Source organism: Electrophorus electricus, chromosome 3, assembly GCF_013358815.1.
Source record: "Electrophorus electricus isolate fEleEle1 chromosome 3, fEleEle1.pri, whole genome shotgun sequence".
Taxonomy (NCBI): domain Eukaryota; kingdom Metazoa; phylum Chordata; class Actinopteri; order Gymnotiformes; family Gymnotidae; genus Electrophorus; species Electrophorus electricus.
In genome coordinates this window covers 26792518-26819589 of record NC_049537.1, presented here as the reverse complement: position 1 = coordinate 26819589, position 27072 = coordinate 26792518, and the positions used below count along the sequence as shown (strand labels likewise).

The 27072-nt window shown below is 41.1% G+C and overlaps 2 protein-coding genes across 3 annotated transcripts; one reads left to right on the top strand and one right to left on the bottom strand.

The window, feature by feature from the left end:
• Positions 1 to 29: 29 nt before the first annotated feature.
• Positions 30 to 9752, top strand: chrna2b (cholinergic receptor, nicotinic, alpha 2b (neuronal)). Of its 2 annotated transcripts, XM_035524429.1 has the most exons (7): positions 30 to 640; positions 3644 to 3795; positions 5227 to 5271; positions 5760 to 5869; positions 6784 to 7784; positions 7900 to 7969; positions 8145 to 8234. In XM_035524429.1, the coding sequence occupies exons 1-6, from the start codon at positions 517 to 519 to the stop codon at positions 7944 to 7946; spliced, it is 1479 nt and encodes a 492-aa protein (XP_035380322.1). In that variant the 5' UTR covers positions 30 to 516; the 3' UTR covers positions 7947 to 7969; positions 8145 to 8234. The 2 variants fall into 2 exon arrangements, with proteins under 2 accessions (XP_035380322.1, XP_035380321.1); XM_035524428.1 differs by having other exon boundaries at positions 6784 to 7969; positions 8145 to 9752.
• Positions 9753 to 9849: 97 nt separating this feature from the next.
• ptk2bb (protein tyrosine kinase 2 beta, b) lies at positions 9850 to 26166 on the bottom strand. Its single transcript, XM_027003007.2, has 31 exons — positions 26099 to 26166; positions 23688 to 23922; positions 23071 to 23249; positions 22850 to 22937; positions 22665 to 22744; positions 22460 to 22522; positions 22237 to 22291; positions 21757 to 21897; positions 21506 to 21580; positions 21094 to 21195; positions 20883 to 20994; positions 20664 to 20703; positions 20431 to 20474; positions 20268 to 20315; positions 20048 to 20142; positions 19810 to 19891; positions 19593 to 19693; positions 18794 to 18909; positions 18567 to 18667; positions 16443 to 16532; positions 14887 to 15091; positions 14622 to 14733; positions 14451 to 14510; positions 14184 to 14306; positions 13918 to 14067; positions 13772 to 13807; positions 12882 to 12906; positions 12724 to 12770; positions 12415 to 12549; positions 12168 to 12248; positions 9850 to 11867 (listed from the first exon to the last, which is right to left on the bottom strand). Exons 2-31 carry the CDS (start codon positions 23871 to 23873, stop codon positions 11628 to 11630), a joined length of 3012 nt encoding a protein of 1003 aa, XP_026858808.2. The 5' UTR covers positions 23874 to 23922; positions 26099 to 26166; the 3' UTR covers positions 9850 to 11627.
• Between the last annotated feature and the right edge of the window lie 906 nt (positions 26167 to 27072).

Here is a 27072-nt window from a genome sequence, read left to right as displayed (position 1 = left end):
CAGATTGCGCGAAAGGATGGTCAGTTGGGAGACCGGAGACCGAAGACACGCATCCAGCGTGGTGATAAATGCTGAAGCAGTTTATTCCAAAACTTTTAAATTGACATGGAAAAACTTCGGTATTTATGTCTTTCTGGGATATTGAAATTACTCTGTAATTTGACATGTAACGATGGCTTATAAGGTGAACCGGTGAACAGGTGCGCAAGCCTTCGAATGTGTCTACGCGGCGTTTACAGACGGAAGAGTGCCGTTAGGGCATAGACAAAATAACATGGAAGAACTTTGGATCCGTGTGATAACTAAAATGCAGCGTCAGTTTTCGCTCAGGACGGCGACATACTTTTAACAAATAAGTAGCAACTACCTTTGGCTTCTGAATGCGAGCGTGTAATTCACGGCAGGAATAAGATATCTATTTGACTCCCCAAAGCCACATAAAAACCGAGTCGCAAATATTCCGCAAAACGATAACGACATAAAAAATGACAACGGAAGAAAAGTTTACCTGGCAGCATGGACGAGGGCAAACGCAGATGCCAGACTTGGAAAGCTGAATCTGAAATGATTATGGAGCGCATTGTGATTCACTTGTTTTCGTTGAGGACAACTCTTCTGTTTATCATCCTGTGTGAGTCAAGTAAGTCCCTGTAGATTTTGCTTGACGTTTTGTATTAGTGAGCCTGTATGAAGCCTGTTTAAAAGTCATGAAATGTCTTAAATTATAAAATACATTTGCTACAGAGTAAAGGGGTAAACAAATACCGAACAGCACAATGTATTTTACAGTTTTGTTTTTAATAAAATGGTGTAATGGGCAAGTGTGAATAGGAAAAATAAACAAACAAACAAATGATAAAAAAAAATCTAACAACATCCACAACCTTTTAACACAGCGGGTGCTGGAAGTCTGCAGGAGCGCTGAACCCTTGGGCATTACTCAGCTCTACCCTACACCTTCCATAAGCACTATTATTTTATGGCACTCAGTTGGGTCTATTAGGGCCTACCTGACGGCTTAATAGATGAGGCTTGGTTCTTTGTCTTAAAATAGATACTTTGTCTTAAAGTAACTTATTTGGTGGATGCTTCTTGTCACGCGTACGCGAGAATCGGCATAAAACAATAAACACTATGTTCTCACTCAAAATTTCGGGTCTCCCCTGATGTGGCTTTGATGTAACCCCAGTAAATCCCTCCACTTGGTCGCCTATGGTGTTCATACACTGGGGAACAGACGCGCGCTGCGACCGACCAACTGCGGAGCGCGCATTACTGAAACGTGAGCTACAGCAGGCCGCCTGATCGCAGTGCGTGTAGACCTGAAGGCCTCATCGCTTTTCCCACTGATCGCATAGTACGCAAATGAAGTGTAAGGAAAAACAAATGCTCTAAAACCTGTTGATTATTATTAGCATTATTATTGTTGTTGTTGCTCACTTTTAAATTTGTGCATGCTACAAATGTATTTTAATTTATGTAATGATGTGTTTGATTTATCATAATTTCATCGCTAAAGTTCGATTATCGTGGATTTACTTAAAAACGATGGAAGGCCTGAACTTACCAATTTTATCAAAATTAAACAGAAGTGTCCAAAAAGTGAGGCTCAAACGTGTTTAGCGCATGTTTAGCGCGTGTTTAGCGCAGTGCCAAAACGAGAGGTTCTTGTGATATTTCTCCACATCGCCTGTCCTCCTGGGTTCGGACCGTAAATCTCATTTGCTAATAACATGCACCTACTATCCCAGAGATTCATTTACTGCGCGATAATAGAGAAGCCATCAATAACGTAAGGCATCTCAGCTCCAGAAAAGACAGCAAATCACTACATTGCGAAAGTCATTTCAGCCATGCCAGAGCGCCCAATATGGTCGGCCTCGCAAGTGATGCGGGCAGGCGCAATACGCAGGGCTCATTGCTCACATCTGTGCAGCGCTGGGCTGATGCCTGAATTTGGCAAGGTGGTTACCAGACGTTTCACCTCCTTCCAGTGAGAGGTTGTTAGGTTTAGAAGAGAGGCTATATGTCCAAGGTGCACAAGTATAACAGGAACCTGACCCTACTTCATCCCCCATCAAAAGCAAAATAATCACTAAATATGTGATAAATATCTTTCCACAAAAATAAAAAAAGGGAAAACCATTATAGAGGACATATTTGACATGGGCCTGACCATCTAGCTGACAGGCTTGAGGTAATGACATCATTGTGGGTGTTTAGAGCAATTCCTCAAATACAGGTCCTGTGTATTTGCTCTGTGTATGCAGATATATCACCGGAGCTCTTAATGCACTACTGCCACCATAAATTCAATGAAGACAGAAGTCACATTCCTCTGGGAAAGATAGATCCAAATCCAAACTTTTTATCAAGAGGGTAAATTCTGTAGACTCATTCAAAGGGAAATTTAAACTCGCCAGACGGATTAATGTCACATGCTTTATCGTGCCTAAACGTTACTCACATTCCTTGCAGAGGAAATGAGCATTTCTTATCATTTAATTGACAGATGAGGTGAGTGTGGAAAAAGTGTAAGTAATATTAATCTGTTAAGATGATGTGGAAATGTCGTCAACCTTGTGTGTTTTCAAAGCCTACACACCACTGATCTAATCACCCGTAAATGACTTCTTCCATGGACCCTAGATGAATGTCAGTGAAAAATGTTCACAAAGCAGGTGAACATACCATGCACTTGATTTAAAATTCTAAGGCCAGACCAAGTGTATATTTCTTAGGCTTTTTTCACAAGCAGTAAGAGATGTCAGATACAGGCAGGAGGTTGTATGTGCAGAGAAAGAGGGGATAATCCAGGGATCACCATCAGTGCATGTAGCAGGGATTAAAAAACAGGCAGATAGTGTAACCGCAGGCAAAGACATAATTATACAGTACAAACAGTCCAACAGGGTCATCATTAGATTTATTTAACAATAGGCAAACAAAGAAATAGGATAAAATAGGGAAAAGGCTCAGAAATGCATAATACAGGGGCAAGACTTCTTAAAAAACAGTTACAAACAAGGCCATGTACACTCACAACCCAATTTATTAGAAACACCTATTTTACCTTGTTATTATATATATTTATTTTATGGGTGTACAATTCTAGACTGTAGTTCATCTGTTGACATATACATTCGTCTGCCACCCTCGACCTCATTGATCACTCCTGATTATATGACCGCAGCTGACTAGATATTATTTGGGTGGTAGCCTTAACATATCTCTAACAGTGACATGACAGTAGCAGAGCAGTGGGTGTTACCATGGCATGAGTATCAGACCCAGCTGTGGGTGTTGCTGTGCTGTGTCAGTGCCACTGCTGGGTTGCCAAATATCAAATATCTTGTCAATATCAGTAGGGGTCCTGTTGTCAGAAAGTGAACATTATTGTGAATGGCAACAGATGGTCTCGCCGAGGTGTTTCTGCTAAATAAATGTTTATAATAACAGGGTTGGTGAGTGTGTATCTCAGTCTTACTGTGCCCATGAATGAACAGCAGGGGTGGATGGTTATGAGTGGGAGGTGCCAGCATGGTGGACTCTAATTGAGTCTCCCGCCGGTAGACTCTGAGTCTGAAGCACTGTTGCTAAGAGCTTCTAATGTCTCTTACACTGACCTTTCTTGCATTTGCAGCATCCTGTTATGAGAAGACTCATTCGCATGCTGAGGATGAACTCTTCAAAAAGCTTTTCATTGGCTACAACAAGTGGTCCCGGCCAGTGCCAAACACCTCAGACGTGGTCATTGTTAAGTTCGGCTTGTCCATAGCCCAGCTCATTGATGTGGTAACTGTCAAAGCATGAAGACATATAAAGTGTCATGGTATTGAAGAGTACTGCTTATTCCCTGAGCATTCCCACATGCCCCATAAAACAACCTGGCTGTGATACTGTCATTGCAAAAAAAAAAGTGTAATATTAAATCATATTTACATACATATATATGGTCTGAAATGAATTTTTATATATATATATATATATATATATATATATAATTTAATATTACACTTTTTTTTTTTTCAATGACAGTATCACAGCCAGGTTATTTCCAGTCCATGGCATCTATACACAGGCTACACATATGTATAACGCCAGAGAACGGCAGAGAATCTTTACATTTTGTTTCCAACGGTGCAGTAGCTGTCCAAGATACTGTTGGAAAGAGGCCACATATATCTCCAGACAAATATTTACCACTGCATATTACATGCCGATCCTCTCCCATCTCATAATGAGTACACAAACAGCTCAAACTGTGCAGATGTCAGCTGACTATCAGTCAGGGCTCCTTCAAAGTACAGGTTTTTCAGTATCCTATCACCAATATTCGTTTCAGACTCATGACTGAATAAATAATGAACATTTTGCCACTGGCACTGTATGTATTTTTTTAAACTCTGCAAACAACATTGTAGATTTTTATCAATGTCTTGGATAAAACTACACACATGCATAGGCAATGTCCAACAGAAAGGAGGCAAACACACCATACAGCACATACAGTGTTTAATCCACCACAGTATAGAAGACTTTGCTGACTCAAGAGTTCTGATATTGAAAGGAAATATAAGTGTTTAATATACATCATTCTTGCTACTGCATTTCTCAAACATTTTAGTCTGCTCTGTATGACTGTGACATTAGTGCGACTTCATATACTCTCCTGTAACCAATATGTTTGTGTAACCTGATATTTTTATGTAATCTGAATTTTACAATGAAAGCAGACTTCAAAAACATACCAAATACCCTTAAGATATGAGAAACCTATACAGTTCAACATAGTGCCCTTGATTTCCTCTGCTTCAATTGCAACTGGTAATTGCAATTGGTACCCTGTCGTTTTTGGAACTACAATAACAGTTTCTCCATCTAAATTCACTTAGAAGAGTATAAAGATTAGAGAAAGAAATTCAAAGAAATTCACATTTTCTTTAAAGTGCCACAAACTTCCAGTGGCTCCTTGTAAATGTTAATTTGATAGAGATGGCAACATCTACTTCCTCAGAAACCACATTACCAGGCCTTTAACTCAATAGTGCTGATGAATCATGCATTGCCTGAACGTGGTACATCAGGATATTACATTTAAAAGGCTGCTGTAGTCGTTATTTAGTTGTGACCCTCCTATTACCACAAGAACCCTCTTGGAGCTGGCCCAGCATCCTAACTCACCTCACCCTGCTCTTGGCTCTCTACTCCTTCTCTTCTCTGTAGGATGAGAAAAACCAGATGATGACAACCAACGTGTGGTTGAAGCAGGTAAGACAAGCATTCTCTCAAACAGTCACAACCTTTCACTCTGCCAACTCTTTGGGCCAGCTAGGACCAAGGAATACTTTTCAACATATCTGATTAAATGTATAAATGATACCTCCATTGACCTCCAGTTATTTTTTTCTGCCAGATGCCTTCTTTGGAATTATAGAGTATATGGAGAGTAACTGTAAATTAGAATTAGGATTAGAATTAATATGAAAATGTAGAAATTGGAATGAGGGTTATGGTTTAGCCTGAGTGTAGTTAAAGCTCTGTGTATATATAGCACATAAACAATATGTCTCATTTTGTGTAAATTATTAAATTATTAATTATTAATGGTATAGTTTGTGGCAATTAAGAGATTGGACTGAAGCTCAAATTTCCCTCCTGTTCAGATATGATCAAGTACAAAATCAGGAAAAATATATGCAGTGCTAAAATAATAATAAACGTATTAAAATAATTACCTCTTACATCTCCCATTTCAGGAATGGAATGATTACAAGTTGCGCTGGAAGCCATCTGATTATGACAACGTGACTTCCATCAGGGTGCCATCAGAACTTATTTGGGTTCCAGACATTGTGCTGTACAACAAGTGAGTAATAACCTAATCACGCACAGACATGCATGCATGCGCGCACACACACACACAAACACACACACACACACACACACAAAAAAAAAACCTCGGTGAGGAATTTACTTTCACAGAGTCATTTATTTAAAATAAATGGATGATAACTGCAAATGCTGTGTGGAACATTAAAAGCGCTGAGCTAACTAACTCAGAGGTGAGATGAGGTTATCTGCTATAGTGTCACCAGTGTAATACAATGCCACATATATTACTGTCTCTCAGAAGCAGTCTTTAACAACATATTGAAAGAACACCACCTGCAGTTATTTAGTGGTAGTACAGCTTCACTGCACAAATGGTCCTTGAACTTGTGTAACCTTTTTTGGAACTAGCAATATGTAGATACTTTCATTGCATTAATAATAGCTGTAAGTAGACCAGATGGAAAATGAATCCTTAATGGTTTGCCTCTAAATTGTCACCTATGTGTTTTCGCAGTTCCGGATAATGCTTAACCATTGTCACTACCTTGAACTCATATGATCAGAAGTGTGATTTTTATTTTAGTTGCTCTAAGTGCACTGAATTAAAAAGCCATTATGTCTTGTGAGGATCTGCGTGTTTATTAACACAATAACACAGATTAGGGCAGCTCTAATTTTTTCCTTTTTTGGCTCTACCTTTGTATTAATAGTCATTGTATTAATCGAATTTTAATGGGATTAGCAAGAAACTATGAAGATTGCTTGAAACATCAAGATCTCTAATTTATGATTTGAAATATGAAGTAAAATTATTATTTATTATTCAAAACAGCATTTTGGAACTGCACAAAGCTTAGAACATTCTAAAAAGTCATGATTAGGTATATATTTCATATAATTCTTTTCCCATTTATACTGTGATATGTTTCCTATGTCTTTCCTTCTCAGTGCAGATGGGGAGTTTGCTGTGACACATATGACCAAAGCTCACCTCTTTTACACGGGCAAAGTGCGCTGGGTTCCTCCAGCCATCTACAAGAGCTCCTGCAGCATCGATGTCACATTCTTCCCCTTCGACCAGCAGAACTGCAAGATGAAGTTTGGCTCTTGGACATATGACAAAGCCAAGATCGACCTGGAGCGCCTGGAGACCACAGTGGACCTCAAGGACTACTGGGAGAGCGGTGAGTGGGCGATCGTCAACGCTGTGGGCACCTACAACACCAAGAAGTATGACTGCTGCCACGAGATCTACCCTGATATCACCTACTTCTTCATCATCCACCGTCTACCGCTCTTCTACACCATCAACCTGATCATCCCGTGCCTGCTCATCTCTTGCCTGACTGTACTGGTCTTCTACCTGCCATCAGACTGTGGCGAGAAGATCACGCTCTGCATCTCCGTCCTGCTCTCGCTCACTGTCTTCCTGCTGCTCATCACCGAAATCATCCCGTCCACATCGCTGGTCATACCGCTGATCGGCGAGTACCTGCTCTTCACCATGATCTTCGTCACGCTCTCCATCATCATCACAGTGTTCGTGCTGAACGTGCACCACCGCTCACCCGGCACACATGAGATGCCGCGCTGGGTACATGCCGTCTTCCTCGACCTCATCCCCCGCTGGCTCTTCATGCGTAGGCCAGTGCCTGACGGTCGGAGACGTCAGCGTCTTCTGCTCCTCCGCCAACAGCAGCAGCAGGAGCAGCGAGGTAAGGGCCCATGGGGGACCGGAAAGCCCAGAACACCCAGGATGCCAAGGATGCACGCTGGCCCCTGCCTCAGCACTTCAGCCAGCTGGATCAGGGGTGAGGTGCAAGGGGAGGAGGCGCGTCTCTGCCACTACTACGAGGACCTGGAGCTGTTCCCGCTCTCTTCAGCTTTCTCCCTCTCCTTCCGCCCTCCTTCTCCTCGGCCACCTGGCTCCACCCCACCTCCAGTGCAGGGTATGTCCCCAGGGCCTGTTCCCAGACAGCTGGGGGGCAGAGTGAACCATACCAAGCGGGCCGCTCTAGATGACAGCCCGCAGTCAGATGACCAGAGATTCCCTCTGTCTCCCAGCATCATGCGGGCGCTGGAGGGAGTTCACTACATTGCAGACCACTTGAGGGCAGAGGATGCAGATTTCAGTGTAAGTATAGTTGCATACAGGTAATCACCAATATGAATAGTGAATGATTAGCTATTCTCTGATTCAGTTTGAGTGTGTGTATTGTTTTCTAGACGTCAGAGAACTATAATGTAGCAAAGCAACTTGTCTATCATGTCTTTTTTTGATGTCTTTTTTTGTCTGATTTTTGATACAGGTTAAAGAAGACTGGAAGTATGTTGCCATGGTGATTGACCGAATCTTCCTGTGGATGTTCATCATTGTGTGTCTTCTGGGCACCATCGGCCTGTTCCTCCCCCCGTGGCTGGCAGGCATGATCTAGAGGCGGGCTGTGCATGCACTCGTAGACATGTACAGGCCCTAGGGGAACACGTGTCAGCACAGGCAGTACGGGAATGTGCCATGTGAATGAGTAATATGGAAGCATCACTTCCCACAGAAGAACAAAGACCTGCGACAAGCCAGCGGACAACAGGCTGAGAGCAAACTTATTGCTGAATGTAAAATTCTGCAATGGCTACTGTTGAATAAAATGTGGAACCTTAAAAAAGATATCTGGAGGAGCTCAAACAGTGATGTCTCTCTCTCCCTTTCTCTATCACACACACACACACACACACACACACACACACACATACTTTCCATCTCTCTCTCTCATGGATCAGTGGATCAGCTTCTGAGGCACTGAGATAGAAGATGGGCTGTGTACAAGCTGGCATAGCCTCAGACAGCAGTTGCTAAGCAATGGTATAGGCTGGTCCCTTTACTGTAATCCTGCACCAGCTTGTCTCTAAAGGCCAAATCAGTAAAACTATTATGTATGAAGTATCATAATTATAAGGAACAGAAAATTCGATACTGAAGCATGATAGCATCAAAATCTACGTGCTCTAAAATTTAACATTACTTAGCATTTAGCCATTTAACTTTATTAAGCGATGCTGTTTACCAAATTTTCATGTGGGTAAAGATGATAAACAGATTTATTCACAAAACACGAGAATTACTTATATATTGCAATTATGTGATTATGACAAAGAGAGAGAGAGAGAGAGAGAGAGAGAGAGAGAGAGAATTAGAGTCTCTAGAGGTTCAATGTTTCTTAACCTTAGAGGTTTAAGATACAACATTTCTTAAATTACACCCATTGGTAATTTTGTTTTGCAGCAAAGTTAATCTCACTGTGAATGCCAGCATGTCTCTCTGAAAATGAGTCTCTCTGAGCCAGAATTCTCTCTTGCCGCACTGTTCCTTCAATTTGACCTTGGCTGTCATAGTTACTGTTTAAACTGAGCTTGGCTGCTGCTGACCAATCATAAGTAGCCACATGCTAAAAATATGTCCAAATATACAACAGCAATTGTAGCAGGGATTACCGCTGCAGGAATCCTCATAGATCACACTGGGCAATCTTCTCCAGGGGTAGTCCAATAGATTATGGACCAGTTTTAAAATATCTGAATATGAGTATGCATAAGGGCACGCACGCACACAACACACACACACACACACACAGACATGCATGCACTCACTAGAAAAAATGCATGAACTAGATGAATGAAAACTAATTTCAGTAAAACAGGTAGAGATGTCCTTTCAAAGAATCAATACTTGTGGGAGCAGAAAGGTATCTGCAGATGCAGCTAAAACCGGTTGTGCTAGTGTGAGCCAGTTACAGAGCCTGAAGGAACCACTGCAGTTTGGCAGAAGTTGATAAATTAATGCTTATAGAGTACATTTATGTGCAGGAACCCACATGTTAAACCTTTGTCATATTAAAAATAATCCTTTTCCCTTCTGTTCAGTCATGTGAAAGGAGTCTGAAAATGGAATATAGTTCACTATATCGTGTTCTGCTACACTGCCATAAAAAGTGTACTACTACTTCTTTATTCGTGTTCCTAGAAACAGACTAATGCTAGGATGAAATTATTTTTTTTATTAATAATATTAATGAACTTAACTCCATCAGTAAAAGGTATATAAACTTGCTACAGTAAGAGGATTAAACTCCAAAAATAAGAGTGTAAAAATATTTTGATAAGCTGAAGAAATCACATTCAACATGGTACATTTTGATTGCATTTTTAGTTCGCCGTTTGCTGAGAAAACGCACTGAACCGCAACCTGACACTTTTTGGTCTGAAACTCAGTTTCTAATATGTCATTCATTTTTAAGATGCAACACAGAAAGGGTTTCTTTCTAATAGCCTTAGACATTTTTGTGAATCTTATTTTCTGTTAATGTACACATTTAATTGAATATTTCTTGTAGAAATTGGATAAGTACAGTAAAATCTTGTCCTGAACAATTCTACTCCAGAAAGAGTTCCAATAATCTCCTGATAGTGAAATATAGTTAAACCTCACATTGTTGGCCAGGATAACACCTGTAATTTCAAAGTGACTTAAGTAAACAAAATCGGATCTTGGCTCAGGTCACACTGATGTGTCCACACATAACATGTGAATGTGAATTCTGAGAAGAGATTTCTTTCCTGCAGCCTGTATTACAGAAGCTTTTATTTTATTTTATTTTTCCACTGAGCACACGTATTGCAGTTAATGGGACAATTACTGTTAGCTTGCTGGACATTTTTGTTGACTAGTTTAAAAAAAAAAAAAAAAAATGTTTTCCTTTGGCTCTGAAGCCAAGTTTGGTAAAAATCCTGTTTTTGCATTTCCAAGGCCATCTCTGGAAAAATAGGCTTATTTCATATAACGGTTATCTGTTATATTTGTTATGACTGTTTTCTGGTTAGACTTGCGGTGGTTTTGTTTCCTGTTTTTACACATCGAGTGAAGCGGAGCCAGAAACTATTGATGAAACAGTGGGGGACGTGGTAACAGGTAGATGAAGAACGCTGCTTGGCAGACTGAACGATGTCCACAAATCATAGACAGACCTCTCCTACCAATTCTATGATGAGATCTGGTAGTGATGCAAGGCCATTTCAATATGTGGATTTTCAGAGTGGATTCATGGCCAAGATCCGTCCTGAGACTGCATACATCTGACTTTATTAATGTATCCTGGCATGATTAAATGAGATGAGGTGAGATTCCACAGCCCTCTTAGTAATGCAGGTAAAACAAGATGCTAGCAACACCAAGGTCATGGATTCGATCCCAGGCTAAACATGTACTCTCATAGTGATACATATGTAAGTCACTGTGGTTAATCTCCCAAATGATGATGTAAATGTAAATCAGATGCACTGCGTCATAATAAAAGGACAGGTATAACCAAGGCAAAGGTCTGATTCTATCGACAGGTGCTTAACCTCTACATATAAGGAGACTGTACTCATGTTTCAGTTCACCATAAAGAAATAGTGTAGCTCTGGTTCAAATATGCCTAGTCCAACACCGCGCCAAGAAATCATCCCTACACCCAAGTTTAATTCCCACCCCAAAATATCACTTAAATCTAATGTTAAGATGGTCGTTAAATCCATCATTACAGAGGTTAGGACACTGTATCTCCGCGGAAATGACTGGCCATTTTTGTCCAAGACCAAAATGGATACTGAATGAATAATCCCCACAGACCACAATTTATTTCAGCAGTAGGCATAACCAGCATCCAGGAAACTAGCCCTCGAAGGTATCCAGATATAGAATGCCAAGTTTAGAAGTCAGCAGGTTTGTTAGAATGCAATGAGCCAATGCACCCTCTCTAGTCTGCGTCCAGGGCGCCAGCTTCCGCAGGCTTAGGGCGGGCAAGGTTGGCGCGCACCCGTGCCTGGTCCACAGCGTCCAGTAGGTTCTTGGCATCCATGGCCAGCGTGTGGGCAGCAGAGAGCATTTGCTTCTTGCACTCCTCCTTCAAAGAGGTGATGGCGTTCTGCTGCGCCAGCCGCATTTTATTTATCAGCTCCGCCATGTCCTTGTTCAGCAGCTTCTGCGTACCTTCAATCTGTCAAAGAGCATGGAGACATGGCAAGAGCCTTGGGTTAACACCTCCAGCGCCCTTCTAATCACCCAAAAATGCGCTCTTTGCCTGCCTTCACCAGACTGAAAATGCTTAGCTGTGGAAAGTGGCTAGAGAGAACTGTTATATTATAGAGGGAGATAAAAGCAGATAGTGAAAAGTTTTCTATTGGAAACTATAAAGGAGAAAAACCTGAAAAGTCTTCTAAAAGAGTAAAGGTGGTGTAACTTTTAAATTATGTTTATAAATTATTAGCGAGAAACACTACTCAGGAAGGCAGATTACCTCTGTCCTTACAGACTCATGAAGAGATGGCAGAATGTCATCCACACTGTGAATCAGATCACGCAGCGTCATTCCAACAGACTGTGAGAAAGAAAGGGTTAGAGCTTAGGATTCAAAAAAATATATATTTAAATGAACTTTGCTGTAATGGATTAGAATCCTGTAGGGCAGAATTTTTTAAAACAAATGCACAGTCTAGCAGAGTGCCCATACCAGCTGAAGGCACACCTAAAAGTGCCAGAGTTACCTTGACTATGCTTATGTACTCAGTGGATGGCAGTGTGTTCACATCATTTTTCAGCTTAACCACCACCTGAACCAGATCCATAATACACTGGTACACCTTGTCCTCTGAACGGTCCAGCTCTGCTGTGGGGGCAGGCTAACAGAGAGAAGAGAGGACCAGAACCACAGAGTGCTGATGAGCTACATAGAACAAACCAGAACTGCATTTGAACTGAACTGCGCTTGAACTTCTGAATCACAGTGGAGTCATTCGAAAGTTGTGTGGAGACCCTGCTATTACAACGTGCAGACGGACAGTGGGCTTCATTACCTGCACTGAAATTCTTGGGGGCTTTGCAGGAGGCTTCTGCAGGTCAGCTACATAACAGGAGTTGAAAAAACTATCATAATGGTGTGCTTTAAAGGTGTGCACAGTATACAGACATCAACTACTACAGTGAGTTAGCTTCGGCAAAACGGAAGGCTTACCGTAACTAGACTGAGGGTCTGGAGGCTAAAAACAGAGAAAGCTTTCAGTTAACCTGGCCAGTATCAGAATCATGTCTGCGATCAAGGTCTGATATCTTTCACATGCATTTAGAATATATAACATATTTAGACATACAATGCACATTTAAAGTGTGACATTCAGAGTTCTGAAAGAAGCAAACTATATAAGCGTTTTGTGCATGAACATTATACTCTTTTTTCTAATGTTTTGCTTCTTTTCTTATATTTCACTTTTCTTGTGGGTTTTTTTTTTTATCAGTATGTCGCTGGAAAAGTTTCTTTTTGGGGTAATAAGGACCATTGCATATAGAGAGGATTAGCCCCCTGCAAAAGTGTAATGTAGGGCTCCAGAGTGATGCAACTGTCTAAAGTTTAAACCTATTCTCAGGAAATTGCTAGCTTGGGTCCCAATGCCAATGTCAGAGCCATCTGTGGGTGGGAGACCAAGAGCACACAATTAGCGCTGCTCTAAGGGGGAAGGGTGGCCTTGCCAGTCTCCGTCCTTCACTGTGATCGAGGGTGTCTGTTAGGTTGTGTATACAGAACTGGGCGGTTGAGGCAGCTCCGCCTTCATGTGCCTCCAAGGAAATGTGTGCTAGTCCTCACTTTCCCAGGCCAGTAGCAATCATGTGGCAGCAAGCCATGACAGGTGGGAATATGTAATAACTAAACAGACAATTGAGTTTAAAAAAGTGTAATATATGTGGTGACAGAGAAAAAAGCTCAAAAGGAATGATACATTTTTCCAAAAAGTACTACACCTAAAAAAGTAAAAATTAACTTCACATTATCAGTAATATATGTGAATACAGTTTTACAATATTTCACAAACTGCATAAAGTTAATAGATGTGTCCTAAAGATACCTACCAACTCAACAGTGGTGTTCTCATTAATCTTGGGGTCCTTAAAAAAGAATGAAAGCCATTCAGGAAGTCAAAAATAAAGTCAAATATAGGCTGTAAATGTCTGTAAGTTAAAGAGTAAAACAGAAAGTATGGGATGTATCTTCTCACCAGACACTTTTCCTCTTTCTCCAGCCAGTGCTTGTCCTCCACCATCTCCTCCTTCTGCTTGTTCAGGGTATCGTGTAGACGCTGCTTCTCCGCCTGCCACAGTCGCTGTGCGTCCTCCATGCTGGATGGCCCCACACTGAACTCCCCTTCCTGGCCCACATGTGGGAGGCCGTCAAAACTACAACTACCACAAGCCTGCTGGAGGACTGTGGACTGATGGGTAGCACCAGCCTCAGTGTGATGAAGGCATTGCAAAGTAGTCTTACCCCCAAACTGAGGCGGCGGGTGGCCATGCTGGGAACCATGATGTTGTTGGTGGAGTCTATGGGGGACTGATAGTCACAAGGACTGGCCAAGTCTGGAGAACTGGCGCATAAAGCCTCGTTCAGCTGTGAGAGAGTACAAAGAGCCTCATAAAAAACCACAGGCAGGCACGCACACACAAAAACACATGCACACACACAGGCATACACACACACACACACACACCTAGTTCAGTTTCGCTCTGCAAAAACACACTATGTGCATGCTACCTGAATGTGAAGACCAATGTTGAGGGTATTCCCGAAGCGACCGGGGTTCATTCTTGAGGGCTGCACACACAGAGAGAGACACAGCTGTGAATACAATAGCATCCAAGGTCTATCTCTGTAAGCGGGGCAGTCAAGACACACACAGTACAGCACGAGCAGGCCCGACTGTACCTTGGGTGGAGGCTCGCTGATGGTGATCTTGGGCTCCAACCTGGCTGCACGAGTTCTCTCTCTGTCTCTCTCCTTCTCTGCCTCCAGCTCCTTCTCCATCTTGTGGACATCACTACAACATTCAGAGAGTACAGGTTAACACTAGATTCTGTAAAATATACCTGCTCTATGGATTCTATAAAAATACCAATACAAAATAACCACATTCCCAGGAGAACTTCTTGGGGCTAACATGAGAAAGAGATACAGAGAGAGAGACAGAAACCTAATTTTGCAGACGAGCTCAGTGAATGTGGGCCTCTCATTGGGGTCGTAGCTCCAGCAGCGGGTCATGAGTGAGTAGAGTGCAGGAGGGCATGAGTCTGGCTTGGGCAGACGGATTCCCTGCTCCAGCTGGTTGATCACGTCCCGGTTGTCCAGCCAAAAGAAGGGCTGCTGACCATGACTCATGATCTCCCACATGCAGACAGCTGCACAAAGGTTACACCATTAGGAACAGTTACAGATAACACCAGGAGGAACAGTTAAAGGCTGGGAATAGTGACATCTCCCTAAGAGCAAACTGGGCGTCAGCAAGGCCGTCATGGGAGTTTGAGAAACGATGAATTGAAACAGAAGTAAAAGGGCTTTATAATAACAAAGGGCAAATGTGTATAGTTAACAGGAGTCTCTCTGAGCACAAGCTAACAAACCAACTTTTGACAAGTATGGGCATTGCATCTGTGCTGTGTGTATTGAGTTTTATAAAGAAGAGCAGGGCATCACCCTACAGGGCAGCCATAGATCTGATCAACAGACTGTTACATAAAATAACTTCACTCCAACCCTCTGCAGGACAGATCCGAAGGCCATGGTTTCATGGTTCTTTGGAGTAGAGGGGTATTCTGTCTGCTGCACTCTTATCCCATAACTGTACTAGGAAGGGCACACCACCTACGCAGAGCCATCCATCAGCGAGAGCAAGCCCGTAATTATGATTCAGAGACCCCTACAACCTGTGCCTTCCCAGGTTAGGCCAGTCTAATGCAATTTAAGCAGTGCTGACCAGTATGTCAATATGTCAGAGAGAATTCTCCAAGTTGTTGACTGGTCTTGTTCAAGGGGAATGTCTGCATTAAAAAGAAGGATGATGAATCTGGGCTTCTTCCCATTCAAAGACTTTGCTTGTGACTGTCTATCTACCTTAATCTTCACCATTCAACAATTAATAACAAACATCCTAATTAATTACCTAGCTGTCTATTTCATTAAATTGGAAGAGTATTTAATGTCCATATTTTTTTTACTTTGTTTTCTGCCATTGCTACCCATTCCTGGCTGGGTTCCACGATAGCTAGGACCTTGAAGGTGAGGGTTATCACATTTATACTTTCACACTTGCTGCGAATCACTGCATGTTTACAAGCTGCCATTTACATAATGGGGAGTGGACTGAACACGCAAGAAATATATAAATTTGATGATCTGCCAAACACATTATGTTTTTCTGAAAGTGTGTATTATATTTTCTGAAGGTGTACATAGCCTTTTCTGCCACCTTGCTATTATTCTTGATATACCTTACGGGTTAAGGTCTGCCGTTGGTACTTAGGCAACTAGGTGGGGCAGATTAGGAGAATGGATCACTCCTCTAATTAGGAGACCACACCTGTTTTTAACTGGTATGAGGATTAAATGTATCATCTTATGAATCTTTACATCTGATGAAGACCTTGAATGTGGGCCATGCATTTAACTTAATAAAATTATGCATTTAACTTAATAAAGTTTTTTGTTATGATATGCAGTAAATGTTGCAACTGTGTCTTGAAAATAACTTACCAAACATCCAAACGTCGCTGGCTGTTGTGAAGCGACGAAAGTTGATGGACTCAGGGGCCATCCATTTGATTGGCAATCGGGTAACAGAGGCTGAACAGATGAAGAAAAGATTTCAAATATCTCCCTAAAAGTACATTCACTAACTCAAAAGTTATAATAATGCTATTTTAAACTAGTTTTTCCCTTCCTCTTGATTTTAAGACATAACAGCTACTGTCAAAAAAAAGTAATATCTAATGCTTGGTAGTACCCCTGGGCTCTGCTTGTGCATTTCTCCTAACACTGTGGACTACTTCCGTTACTGGCTGTGCACCAGTGTTCAGCATTTTTGCTCAGATGCTGGTGCAGCTCACTCTGCCATGCTCCTGTGACGGTGGAATAAAGGGAAAAAGATGCACCTTCTATCATTCACACCCAGCGACAGCACAGGTGCCTTCTAACATTCACACCCAGCCACAGCACAGGTGCCTTCTATCATTCACACCCAGCCACAGCACAGGTGCCTTCTATCATTCACACCCAGCCACAGCACAGGTGCCTTCTATCATTCACACCCAGCCACAGCACAGGTGCCTTCTATCATTCACACCCAGCGACAGCACAGGTGCCTTCTAACATTCACACCCAGCCACAGCACAGGTGCCTTCTATCATTCACACCCAGCCACAGCACAAGTGCCTTCTATCATTCACACCCAGCCACAGCACAGGTGCCTTCTATCATTCACACCCAGCCACAGCACAGGTGCCTTCTATCATTCACACCCAGCCACAGCACAGGTGCCTTCTATCATTCAAACCCAGCGACAGCACAGGTGCCTTCTATCATTCACACCCAGTGACAGCACAGGTGCCTTCTATCATTCACACCCAGCGACAGCACAGGTGCCTTCTAACATTCACACCCAGCCACAGCACAGGTGCCTTCTATCATTCACACCCAGCCACAGCACTGGTGCCTTCTAACATTCACACCCAGCCACAGCACAGGTGCCTTCTATCATTCACACCCAGCCACAGCACAAGTGCCTTCTATCATTCACACCCAGCCACAGCACAGGTGCCTTCTATCATTCACACCCAGCCACAGCACAGGTGCCTTCTATCATTCACACCCAGCCACAGCACAGGTGCCTTCTATCATTCAAACCCAGCGACAGCACAGGTGCCTTCTATCATTCACACCCAGTGACAGCACAGGTGCCTTCTATCATTCACACCCAGCGACAGCACAGGTGCCTTCTAACATTCACACCCAGCCACAGCACAGGTGCCTTCTATCATTCACACCCAGCCACAGCACTGGTGCCTTCTATCATTCACACCCAGCCACAGCACAGGTGCCTTCTATCATTCACACCCAGCCACAGCACAGGTGCCTTCTATCATTCACACCCAGCGACAACACAGGTGCCTTCTATCATTCATACCCAGCCACAGCACAGGTGCCTTCTATCATTCACACCCAGCCACAGCACTGGTGCCTTCTATCATTCACACCCAGCCACAGCACAGGTGCCTTCTATCATTCACACCCAGCCACAGCACAGGTGCCTTCTATCATTCACACCCAGCGACAACACAGGTGCCTTCTATCATTCACACCCAGCCACAGCACAGTTGCCTTCTGCCTGCCAGGCTAGCTCAGTCTCTTACCCAAGAGTCATTTCATCACTGCTCATCTAGCTGCAGGTGCACATTCTGGGACAGACTAACACTTCTTTATAATATTATATCTGGGGTAAAAAAAAGCAATAGACTAGACAATAAACTGAATTATTGAACCACATTATATCCAAAATAAAGAACACAACAGGAATTAAAAATAGCTAGCAGGGATAATCCTCCATCTGCTTTATCCATTGTGTTTTCAGAAACAAGCAAAACAGACTGGAAAGCCAAAAAAAGCCGGTCATCATGAAACCTCATTTGTTCATTTCAATGAGAATTAACACTTCAAAAGCACGTCTGGAAAAATAAACAATGTTATTCATGCCTCAGCACACGGCCTGTTGAGTTTGCTGTCACTAATAGTCCAGTGGTTCCCTGAGTAGGTGATAGTGGAGCTGCAGGGCTCTGAACAGTCCATTGCTTTTATGTGTCAACAAAATGGCTTTGCTTTTACCTTTGTAATATTCATCATTCTCGATGTATCGGGACAGGCCAAAGTCACCAAGTTTCACACACTCCGGAGCAGCAACAAGCACATTCCTCACAGCAATGTCTCTGTTTTTCATCCAAACACACATACACACACACACACACACACAGATACACACACAAGATTTATCTGATAGTTTATTCTGAATATGAAGAATACAGACAGTAATTCAGTGATTCTGATATGCATACCTGTGCACCATGTTTTTCCCCTGTAAGTAGACCAGAGCTTTGCAAATCTGCAAGCTAAATAGCACTAGTGTGACACTGGTCAAAATGTTCTGATTTTTGGTCAAGTAGTCCCCAAGCTGAAAGTATAAATATGCAGTATGTAAGAATTTAGCTCCTCAATTCCACAAACTAGCAAGACCTTTCTTGAAGATTTAGATTTTAAAGCAGTGTAAAAGCTTTTTGTTCCATCTTCCTGGATTATTCACTTTACCTACAATAAAACATTTGTCTTTCTCCCTAAATATTTCTATTGCTATTGCAACAGGCACCAGACAACAGTTTTTCAGACTTACGTCATCCAGGATTTTCTTTGGCATCTGCTCTGAGAACTTTATCATGTCTTTTCCATTTGGCTTCTGGTTTGCTTTGCAGATTAATCAAATGACACTAAAACTCCTCACCCAGCCTCCACCAAATAGAATTATTTTATCAGTATATGTGTACTGCTTCTGGAGTATTTCCTTTGGACAGATTTTGTTCAAAGTGCATACTAAACTTCTGAACCCTTTGTGTGTCTGGTAGAGCGGAGTCAGCAAGGTGCTGCCAACACCAAGGTCACACGATCTTACAATCTTCCTGCTAAATATGTAAGAGTGCCTGCCAAAAGCTGAACTATGTAAATCTTTTTGAAACCCTTCTTAACCTATTTACATTTGGCAGATTGAAAACTACAAACACGTATATGTGTTTATGTGGAGTACTTGAGATAAAAAAAGAAAGGTTGTAACTAAAAAAAAAGGACACCATGTTGGCTACCTACCTCCCCGTACTTATAAAGTTCCATGACGATCCACACCGGGTCTTCCTCAATGATTCCGATCAGACTCACTATATGAGGGTGGTCCAAGTTTTTCATGATAACTAAAAGCATGAGCATAGCCAGAAGTAGAATGGGTTTAAGGACAGAGTGAAAACCCATGCAGGCTTTGAAAAACACTTCTGCATTAGTGTCTTATTACACTAATTATCTCTACTACCTGCTTCACTCATGAACTTCTCCATCACATCGGGTGAGCAGTCTTTACAGGTCTTCACAGCCACACTGACCTTCTCTCCATTCTAATTCAGACACATAGCCCTCAGTTAAACATGTTATTACAGCCTATAATATGGTCTGGAGCCAAAATATAAAAAGAAAATATTAACTAATTGGAGCAGGTAGTTCCAAACTCAGTGCAACTAATCTGCAGTGTCAACACAGACACAAATGTTCACCTCTTTTTTGTAGACTCCTTCATAAACCTCACCAAAGAAGCCCGAACCTAAGATCCGTCCCAAGACTATGGACTTCCTAGAGATTCCATATTTCACTGTTGAACACAAGATAATAAGTTCATTCTCTATAGAAATGTGAAGCAGCTGAGGTAAGGTTAAAAAAGTAAACAAACAAAAACAGAGTTCCTTGCTTTCACATTAAATAAATATCTTTACTTACCTGAAGGTGGTGGTTTTTCATCCAGAATTTCACAGTATATATCAGAGTCTATGAAATGAAAAAATAAAATTGAAATTAGTAAGCTGCCATCCAGCTGGTGGGTTGATCTGAGACTGACTTGGTTATGAACAAAGGCAAAAGAGGAGATTGCATTGCTACTCACTCCTGCTATATCTTTCAGTGTCTTTTACTGGCTCGGGCAGCTTTCTAATAAAGGAACCCATGAGAAATAAGTGGCAAATAGCAAGCAAGACAAAGCACAGGGTACTGTTCACACATGTGTACAACTGAATGCCCAGATTCATGATTCTGTGCAGAGATATCCCTTAAATCAAGTCTGATCAAAACCAAAACTATGACTTGGAACGAAAGCATAAAGAAAAAATAATTGCTTACGCTAAGGGGATTGCAGGAAGGGCATTTCGAGGCTCTGCCCCTAAAACAGTTAATGAAGTCTCAGTGTACAAGTCTTGTTTCTTACTTCAGCATTCAATGCATGTTTAGCTTTACCAAGACTTTTTCAAGTCTTAATGTGGATCACCACTACTTATCATGCAGCCCCAACAGAACTATTACTGAAAGAAGATGAAATGAAGATGAATGAAAGTTCTTTACTTGTTCTAAGTATCAGAGATGTATCGGTATTGCTCTCCATTCGACAGTAGCCATCAATCAAATCAGCCATGTTCTCTGCCATTGCCACAGTAGGAACGCTGATAGAGAGGGCCTGTGGAGTGAAAACAGGATTAGTCAGACTGTTGTAAGGGATGACAGTGGTATTTTATGAACAAGGCTTTAAAATTTGGAACTGCCGTGAGGATCTCACCTGTTTGGCTCCCTTGATTTCAATGTCTAACAGTGCTTTGCCATCACCTTGTGGACTGCACTTGATACTTCGGATCTGTTTAAAGTCTGCCAGACAGACTGTCTGGGATAAAAATAACACAGAAAACAGTATAGTAGCACGCAACTTTAATGCCTTAATCAGGAAATGCAACTGGAACAAATCATTTTAAACACCACCACAAGCACACGTGCTGAGTAGGGAACTATTCTATACTATTCTGTGTTTATCATGCTAAACCCTGAATGAGTCCTTAGGATACTGTAAAATTGTTTCAATTCCCAACTGCAGCCTAGTGACTTTGCAACCCCATGGCCATTTGTAGAGTGTAGTTCTAAAGGAGTAATCATTTATAAGTCAGTGTAGCTTTTTAAATGCGTTGAAGTGTTCTTACCGATGAATCTGTTTGTGCGCGTTGGCGAATACCTTTTGCGCCAATGACCAAGTCCACTGCTAGACTCCAGCCTTGCTGTTAAGGAATTGGGTGGCAATAGCATGACCTCTCTGCATCACTCTACAGATGTAATCCTCAAGCACATATCCCAGAAATAAAATTGTGAAAACTCTGTGAAACAGTAAAACTCTGGGCCTCAGCAGCAGTGCAGACATCAATGGCTTACCACAAGACTGCAGCACAGAACTCACCACTAATTCACAGGGGAACACCTCTTCATTGAAGTTAATGAATTCTCCGAAGGTCTTAAAGAACTTGAACATGCACTCTTCCTCTTTGAGTGTGCCATACTGCTGAAAGGTCTGCTGTATCATCTTCTTCAGCTGCTTTGGCTTCAGGCCAAAAAGACACAAAGTCAGCAATGGGTTTCCATTTAGTCAGCTCAGCTGAATCCCAATAGCCTGTCTAATTAGCAGTAATATAAACTGCTTTTATATATATATATATATATATATATATATAGAGAGAGAGAGAGAGAGAGAGAGAGAGAGAGAGAGAGAGAGAGAGAGAGAGATAGAGAGAGAGAGAGATAGATAGATAGACAGACAGACAGACAGACAGACACACATACACACACACACACACACTTCCCCCAAACATATTTTGTACATGAGCAGAACTAAAATAACTGCCAATGGACACAAAATAAATTGAGGCAATTAGGACTTTACCTTCATACTCTCTAACAGTTTTTGTGGAAAGAAAAGTTCTAGACCAACTTCCTTCCTGGAACAAAGCACAATATTGCCCCAATATGGCATTTAGCTGTTGCAGGAGCAATTGGAAATAAATTTAAATGTCGAGTAATTGTAACATGTTAAACAACTGATGAGCATCAAAATCCAATAAGTATTTGTACATAGGTTTATAAAGTTTCAAAGATTTATGACTCACTCTAACAATTCAAAATTGGATTTCTTCTCAAGACCTTTGGCATTCATGTCTCTGTAAAACCTCCTGTCACAAAGGTAAACCACACAATCATTGCAGCAAATAAAAATACTATCTTTCAGGCCAGAATTCTGAAAACATGTACATTAATGAATAATGCATGCTATTAGTCTACGGTAAAGCCTTTCAAAATCCCAGTGGGTCCCACCTGATCTCCAAACAGCCTAGCTGCAGTGCCATACCGTCACTGACTTTACTGGCATACTGCTGCATGTAGTCACTCCGAACCTATACCACAACAAGAAGCGCATGCATTCAAGTACAAACAATAATAACAGTCACTGTCATCTAAGAGACAAACCTTAATGTGGCCTGTGTATGAGGAGTACAAACCTGATGATAGAGATATAGTAGTGAGGTTCTGTCTTCTTTAAACCTTTCCAAGAAATTCAGTGGTATGTAGCGAATCCTCAAGTCATATCTGAAAGGCATTCGCAACTGTTAGCGAAGACACTGATTATAAATCTCAATATAATTGGACGACACATGTTCGATACACAGTTGTGTCAAGTTCCATGAACACCATCAGTATGGTAACCCTGGGTGTTCCTCACCTCCACTCTGCCTCCACATGGAGTTTCTCATAGCGCTGCTCCACCTCCCCCACTGTGAGGTCTGGATGCAGCCAGTGGAGTTCCTCGGACTTCAGGTGTTTGAGTCTGAGGCCGAAGCAACCTGCATTCTGCACGTTCGGGCCCAAGCGTCCACTAATAAGGATAGACTGGATGATGGCCTGAGGACGAACAAACAGTAAATAGCCATTGGCAGCTCAGGATATTAGTTCAGTTTTTTGTTTGAGAGTAATATTTTATTGCAGGAATCATTTCCTGCATTTTAAAAGTGGTGTCATTGTAATGTAGCCATATAAGCTTGCAATGAGTGTAAGTATAAAGGACCAGTATGAATACGCCTCCAAACATATATTATGATATATTTTAGTTATTATGAATGAACAGATGTTGTTATTATTGTTGTTATTGTTATATTGTTATTAGTACTATGTTACAATTCATAATTTTTTTCTACAACTGATTTTTTAAATTATTTAAGATTGAAAAAGTGCCTCTTTTACCACTTGAATAATCTTTCACATATTTCTGATGATCTCACATGTAGAAGGTATGTAGAATATAAATGCTGCTTACACACTTTATTACGTATTGACTCTTACCCTTATCTGCCATGAGCTGTCACACTTGACAAGTTTGAAATTCTTCAGGTTGTTGCTACTGCTGAAACACACCTTGAGGATCTTCACAGGTCCGCCCTCTCCAGCGAGGCCAAACACAGGGCTCTTGGGTCCATCAGAGCCTGGGCTGGGGACCTTCCATGACAGTGTGGTGGTATCACCTGACATTTTTAACACCTCTCACAACAACATGCACACCACCACACCTTCGTCACACCTGTGAAGAACACACAGTCACAGCAAGGTGACAAGGATCATTTCCAAAGGTGGCAACTCCAATACTGATGCTAGGATTTGACACATGCTGATATTTTTGCCTTTGAAAAGGGCTATTATGTTTTTGTCTTTTGCAAAATAACAGTGCAAATATAACTCAAATATATTTTAAAACTGTGAGCAGGATGTTCTCTGTAAGTTTACAACCCTCCAACATATCCAACTGTACTTCTATTATATATATGAGACAGAAACAGGATGTTTGAGAGGTTCTTGTATAACCAGGTGTACTTCACTACAATTTTTAATTTCTCTCTCTCTCTCTCTCTCTCTCTCTCTCGCTCTCTCTCTCTCCTTCTCTCATATACATATATATATATATATATATATATATATATATATATATATATATATATATATATATATATATATATATATATAAAATTTAGCTTGCACAGCTGATGGACCTCTGTCTGAAATGTCCTGTTTCTCTCTGGAAATATATATATATATATATATTTGCAGTGAAGTGCACAAGTTGATGAAGTTTAGAGAGAGAGAGAAGAGAAGAGAGAGAGAATCTCCTTGAGGTTTTTGTTACCCTGAGGCAAGGAATTCCTCACTAGGACTAAGGCTACATATCTTGAATAACTCCCTCTAAGTTGCCGCATAGTACCAATATGCGCTTGGGAGAGAAAACAGCCAAGCACATGAGTAATAACTAGAGTATTCAGGGTCTGATCAATAGTGAACGTGCTTACACCATCTATGTCTCAAAACATGGGCATGGTCCTAATAACTGTTACCTTGGGTCAAATATGACTCCTCCTCTTCCTCGTCCTCCTACTACTACTATCACTACTATTACTACTACTACTACTACTACTACTAATAATAATAATAATATTTTAATATTTTCTTCAATCTGCATGACAATGATTTCTTTACCTGAGGCTTGCAAAAGGTTCATTTAGCACATGTAACATGCACCTGAGATCTGACTTCTGGAAGTCATAAACCTTATAAGCAAACACCAGGCCAAAACCAGTAGGGACAAATAGAGAAAATAAAATGGGTTGAGGTAGAGAAGACTCCACAAAACAGCTGCATTTTTTTTCTCCAAAAGCTATAATCGCTAATCAAAAATACTCCAGTTTCTGCATACTTTGTAATGATGAAGCTATATGCAAATATTGTACCACAAATCTTGTACCACAAATATCCATGTTGGATGAAACTTAAAATGCTACCCTAGTGATGCACTAAGCTAATTGTGCGTCTTCTGAAAGTAAGATATGAATGTTTCTGGAAAACAAGCAAAATAAATATGTACACAATAAACTACACAATAAACCATGGTCCTCTTTGCCTTTAGATGTCTGTTGAACTAAAAGAAAGGTCTTTTAAAGACTTTTTACTACTAATAAAAAGATTAACGCAATACAAAATTAAGGAAAACCTTTCCAGCACCATGCCATTCTGTCACGCTAGCATTTGAGTTGTTAGGGGCCTAAATTAGGCCTTTATCAAGTGTTAGCCGCTGACAGGTATTCACTACAGAACGGGCACAGAGAGGCTGTAGATAAACACTTCACGAATCCTGAACGCAAGGGTTAAGAACAATTATTTAAAACTATCCTTCATTTTTGAAATAGCTAAATGAATTCTCACTGTTTAACTAACCTCTAAGAAATTAATCATCAACAGATTAATTAAAACAGGACTTTTCGAAACAATGATATTTAAACTACTGGCACCATTGATATATTAATCAAATGATGGACTAAGTAAATGTCATTCACTAAGTTACAGGTTTTGGCTATAGAATCACCTCAACATGATCAGACTGCGACACTGGAATGCACAGTCTACAGTTTGTTTTTTTTCCCTGCGCAGACTTGTCTGGACACGAGTTCATTGCAGGGGTCCAACAAAGTAATCTCACGGAATAACGCCAAAGTTCAAAATCCAGCAAAATCCTTTATTAAGAATAAACACTATACTCCGAATGTTATCTAGGATACGTACACTTATACTAAGCATGCCACAGTACATTGTGAAGGTATTGTAAAAGTAATTTTTAATTAACTAAATAGAGCAAATGTGTAATACATATGCATACTGCGTTACGCATTGGTTTTCAATTAAAACCTGTTATGTATTACTTGACTACTGACCTTGCAAAGTAGCGGCATCAGTCGGGATCATATCCTTAGGAATTTCACGCTCAACGCCCCAACTCCCTTCGTGTTCAGGTAAACAGAAGTACCTTGTAAGCCACTCCCTTGCTTGGATCGCCCTTCGTACTTCCTAGTTCCTTATTTCTGAATTGCCACACTTGCTTCAAATTTGTGGGGGAGGAGAAGCGTAAGATTAGTGCCTTTTGCGTCCTGTTATAGAGGCTACCTAAAATTTAGCAAGTGTAGAGTCGTTTTAAACTGAATTGGTTACTAAGGCGTTTTTCTTTTTCAAAGCAAAAGTTTACATGCATTAAGGTTATATCTTAAAACATAATTATGAGCACCGAATAAACGAAAATAATTTCAAATAACATTTTATTACACCAAACGTCATGATTGTCCACATTGTATAAAGGAGGAGCTTCAACAGGTCTGCTTCGTAAAGAATGAGATAATCTGATCTAGGGTATTTGTTTATTTTTATATGGCTATCATTTTGACCCCCCAAAAACATTATGCGACGCCTCATTTGGAGCTTTTAGCACAGCGCCGAAATTAAATCAACCTTCCAGAGTTGACCAACACTGACATCTAGTGACAGAAACTGGAACATTCTCAGCTAGCTTACATAACAGGATCGAAGATGAGCCCACTGCTGTTAATGATTGTTTTACTTTTATTTTCAACGTTTAAATTACACACAATTTAAAACGTTTTTCGGTCTCTTTATCCATTTTATCATGCAATTTTAGTCTAACCAGAAAAAAAACATGTGATCCCAAATATCGACCCTGATAACTTCAGCTTTATTGTATGGGTTTTACTTTTATATGTTTGTTCAGCACACATACACACACACACACACACACAAAAAAAACCCAGACTAACCCTTAATACATTTTATTTTCAGTTTCATATACATGTGCGATATCCAGGATGACAAACCGATTAATCAGTGTCAGGCTGTTAGG

Bases quoted from the DNA above. Each gene is read 5' to 3' on its own strand.
- ptk2bb (XM_027003007.2), bottom strand. From the start codon at position 23,873: ATGTCAGGTGATACCACCACACTGTCATGGAAGGTCCCCAGCCCAGGC. The intron at 20,143-20,267 runs GTAAGTAAAGAT...TGTGTTCAACAG, and splicing joins TGAAAAACCACCACCTTCAG to TGAAATATGGAATCTCTAGG. The intron at 16,533-18,566 runs GTAAAAGCAAAG...TCATCTGTTCAG, and splicing joins GAATGATGAATATTACAAAG to CCTCTGTTACCCGATTGCCA.
- chrna2b (XM_035524428.1), top strand. From the start codon at position 517: ATGGACGAGGGCAAACGCAGATGCCAGACTTGGAAAGCTGAATCTGAA. The intron at 3,796-5,226 runs GTAACTGTCAAA...TCTTCTCTGTAG, and splicing joins TAGCCCAGCTCATTGATGTG to GATGAGAAAAACCAGATGAT. The intron at 5,272-5,759 runs GTAAGACAAGCA...CTCCCATTTCAG, and splicing joins CCAACGTGTGGTTGAAGCAG to GAATGGAATGATTACAAGTT.